Consider the following 4,008-nt stretch of genomic DNA (forward strand, 5'->3'; position numbering starts at 1 on the left):
CCCCCAGTCAGTGCATGTCCACCCCCAGTCAGGGCACATCCACCCCCAGTCAGGGCACGTCCACCCCCCAGTCAGGGCATGTGCATGTCCACCCCCCAGTCAGGGCATGTCCACCCCCAGTCAGTACCTGCACATCCCCCAGTCAGGGCATGCCCACCCACCCCCAGTCAGTGCATGTCCACCCCCAGTCAGGGCATGTCCACCCCCCAGTCAGGGCATGTACACCCCCTAGTCAGGGCATGTCTTTCTGCGACAAACTTTAGGCCTGCGCCCCACCCCGGAGGGATGGGAAAGAAACTCAAGCACTCCACACCAACTCGGCCACGCCATTACACAGCCCACAACTCATCCATCAAGGGGCAGTTGCTGTGTGGGGTTGGACAGTGAGTCCAGGATTCTCTAAACAAACAAAGCTCCAAGTATGAAAGAGCAAACTATGGAAAAGTCACGTTCAGTAGCTTTAGAACCTCGTGGAGCCCACAAGGGGGAAGGTCATTGGAACTGCAATTTAGAGTTGGATTTACTCACAGTTATTTTTACTTAAAATCAGTAGGTTGAAAAAGGTATTATTCATTATTTTTACTATTATGTATTACTCTTATTATTATTACTCTGATCTTCTTCTCCTTATTATTACTGACTCTATTATTGCTCATGTCTCCAAAGATATATCTTACATGAATGACACAGCATACCTATAATAAAGTAAATATTTAAATCTACATTGGGACATTGTCCCAAATTTATTTTAAACTGAGACAGAAGTGACCAAGAACCATTTGCAAATGAATGGCAAAAACTCATGCCTGGTTCTTTAATAAGCATCTTACGAATGACTGTCAACAATTTATACAAATTTGTTTTTAAACAAGAGCACAGCGGTCACATTCCTGACTGCTCGAGCTGCTGACAGACAGCGGGATGCGAGTGAATGACTGAAAGGCAGACACTTCTCTGTCACAAAAGTCGATGTTTTAAGTCTGGGTCCAGATTTCCATAAACAAAAGGAACCAGGATGAAACCAGCTGGGGATCCCAGTTCCTGCTCTCACTCAGAACCCTCTCCAAGGAGCCGGGAGCAGCTGGAGCCAGGGCCTGCATGGCCTCATCGCGGCCGCAGTGGGAGGCTGGGCCCTAGAACTACAAACTCAGTCCACAGCCCCTATCAAGGCACTTATTCTTCAGAGAATGTCAGAGCACCACAAATCATATAAACTGCTTCCGTAACCTGTGGGCTGCCCAGCTGAGACTCTTCCAGGTGGGGAAGGGTGAGTTATAAATAGGGGGGGCTGCTTCAGAGCGAGGTGCCTGCCAGGCTGTCCGTGAAAGACCTCACCTGCACTTGCTGCTGGGTGCACGGCCCATCTCCGTTCATGGCTTTTATACAACATCCAAGAGCTAGCTGGCCTGGTCTCAAGTCCAGTCTGCAGCCTGAGGGCCCCGCCCCAGGACATGTGGTGGAGCCCAGCGGGTGCCGGGCTCAGGACAAACACCGCTGCTAACTCTCATTCAGATTTGTACGCTTCGGTGGCACAACATGCTAAAAAGGCCACACTTGCCAGAGGACCAAGGGAAACTAGTCCCTGTGCAAATCATCCCTGCACTCGAGGGCACACTTTCCTGGCACTGAAGTCTCACCTGGCGGCTGTGAGAAGCAACAGAAAGGTGAACGTAAGCCATTGGTGGAAAGCACAGGAGAGGCACATGCCAGGGCACACGGGCCAGTGTGAGCGGACAGACAGACAGCAAGCCATGTGACTGTTAATGGATGAGTGGTGATGACTTCATCTAACAACGCACAGGAGGGGACGATGCTGTCTGCAGAGGTGACAGACTTAAGGCAGCATGTACTCACCTAGGGCCCCGTCTGCTGTCGACTTGAGGACATTGAGCTCTTCCTTTGACATCTTGGTGGACCCTTGGTGGCTCACGTTATTCAGAAGTCCGGAAGTCTCTCCGTTGGTAGCTATTTCTGAGTTGAGGATTATTCCATGTTTCTGGGAACAAAAAACATGCTGGTGGTAATATTCATTGAGGGCTGAAACTGAGGGCCAAACACAGTAATGGATAAAACTACAACAACAGTGGCGGGAAGACACCGCCTCTCCTGAGATACACCATCAGCTCTCTTGTTCACACAGGAAGCACTGTAACATGACACTGGGAACCACGTGCTCTGCTCCACCTTTGAATTTTCTGGGGATAATCTGCTGGTCAGCAGGCATCTTTTGAACCAGAGGTTCCACAAGGGCTTCCACAAAGTGGGCAGGACATGATCACAGTGCTTGGATTTTAAACACATTCTTTACAGAGACAGAGACTGGGCTAGTGAAGGAAATGGGTGCAGGGACCAAACTGAATGCAGGAGACCATGTTGAAGGCAGGGTGACCTGGCAGCCGAGGAGCCCGAGTGGTACAGTGGTGAGAGGGGTCAGCTGCTAATCAGAAGAGCAGTGGGTCGAACCAACAAGTCGCTCCACAGAAGAAAGGTGGGGCTGTTTGCTTTTGAGAACATCACAGTCCCGGGAATGCTCAGGGGCACTTCTTGGTCTTAACAAAGTCACTCTGAGCAAGAGGTGACCTGAAGGTCTGCTGTGGAAAACGGGCAGATGCCAGGGTTATCAGAGAACTAGAACCCAGGTCACCACACAGGGGAGCCTCTCAGAAGGCTCCACCCTTTCACAGAACCTCACTTCACAGCCCAGCTCCTCTCCCTAAGGTTGGCTTCCCGGGTCTGCAGGAGGTGGGCTTGGCCAGGTGAGCTGCGCCAAGTCAGCACGGCAGGGAGGGGGCGCTACGCCAAGGCAGGTGAATGCCCGGCGGCAGGGAGCCTGCAGGGACCTGGATGATGAGCTGGAGTGCTAAGCATGGGAAGCAGGGGCACCTTACAGGAAGGATGAGGCTCAGCGCTAAGCCCCGCCCAGTTCATGAGACAGGGACCCTGCAGGCACCCCCAGATGAGCACTAAGCCCCACCCCCTGTGAAGCTGACCCCTGGGGAGGCGCTCCCACCCTCATGTTCCTAGAAGCTCCCATATCAGAAGAACTGGTGTGGGCAGTGCCAGTACCTACCACGTACCTAAGGCCCTGCTCACGGAGAGAACTCCTTGGATTTGAGACTTTGCTAAAAAGAAATTCCACAAATTTTCGCAATGCCCTAGTGAATTTACTCCTGAGTGTGAGACAGAATTTAGCTAGCATACAAACAATTACTGAATTTAGAGCTGTTTTCAACGCTTGTATAAATCAGAGCCATGGGCAAGCAGACTCTGCTGGGCTCACTGGCAATCACCCCGGGATCCTGATTGGCCGATACTGTCCTACCCCTTCCCACCTTCTGAGCTTCATCTGTGAGCAGGCGCTGCCTTCTGACCTCTTACGATCAGTTATTCGAAGAAACAACTACCTCCCTGTGGTCACTGGTCAGCCTGCATGACTGTCTGTCCACTGTATAGCTGGAAGTGGAGTAATGAGCATACATTCTGTTCAAAGTTTTTAAGATTAATGGACATGAAAGTTACAAAAAGGGAGGGCGAAAAGTGCAGTCACATTGTGGGAATTGTAACTGATAGTAAATAAAATGTACACAACTGGATGGAGGAAAATCAGTAACAGTTGAATGGTTAAATGTATAACAGAACCAAGGTCATTGACACAGAAGACGTTATCACCAGTACCCACACACGTCTCTTCCTGAGACTCGGGGGTCTCTGATGTCCCCTGGATTTGTGTTCAGCCGTCCTCTGGCTCCATACCTTCAGTTCCTCTTTCAGCAGGACTACTTCGTCTCTAAGATCATCACGCTCGCTCCTTATGGAATCAAAGAACTCTTTTTGCCTCTCTAACGCCTGGGCGAGCGGCCGCGCAAAGAGAAAGAAAGTACAGTGAGAGCCTATGTTAGGAGCAGGAGAGGAAGCGGACTCTGCTGGCTGCAGCCCCACAGAGCAGCCCCCACGGTGCAGCCCCACAGAGCAGTCCCCACGGTGCAGCCCCACAGAGCAGCCCCCACA

At 51.3% G+C, this 4,008-nt stretch overlaps 1 protein-coding gene across 1 annotated transcript in view; it reads right to left on the minus strand.

Moving 5' to 3' along the window:
* Positions 1 to 4,008, minus strand: part of LRRFIP1 (leucine rich repeat (in FLII) interacting protein 1) — a 159,300-nt gene that overhangs the window by 16,361 nt on the left and 138,931 nt on the right. The window contains exons 19-20 of the mRNA XM_006893515.1: positions 3,754 to 3,846; positions 1,855 to 1,996 (exon numbers count right to left, since the gene is read on the minus strand). Of these exons, the coding sequence (XP_006893577.1) occupies positions 1,855 to 1,996; positions 3,754 to 3,846 (235 nt within the window). The remainder of the gene's footprint in view (positions 1 to 1,854; positions 1,997 to 3,753; positions 3,847 to 4,008) is intronic.

Source organism: Elephantulus edwardii, unplaced genomic scaffold, assembly GCF_000299155.1.
Source record: "Elephantulus edwardii isolate Elephantulus edwardi_28Jun2011 unplaced genomic scaffold, EleEdw1.0 scaffold00127, whole genome shotgun sequence".
Taxonomy (NCBI): Eukaryota; Metazoa; Chordata; class Mammalia; order Macroscelidea; family Macroscelididae; genus Elephantulus; species Elephantulus edwardii.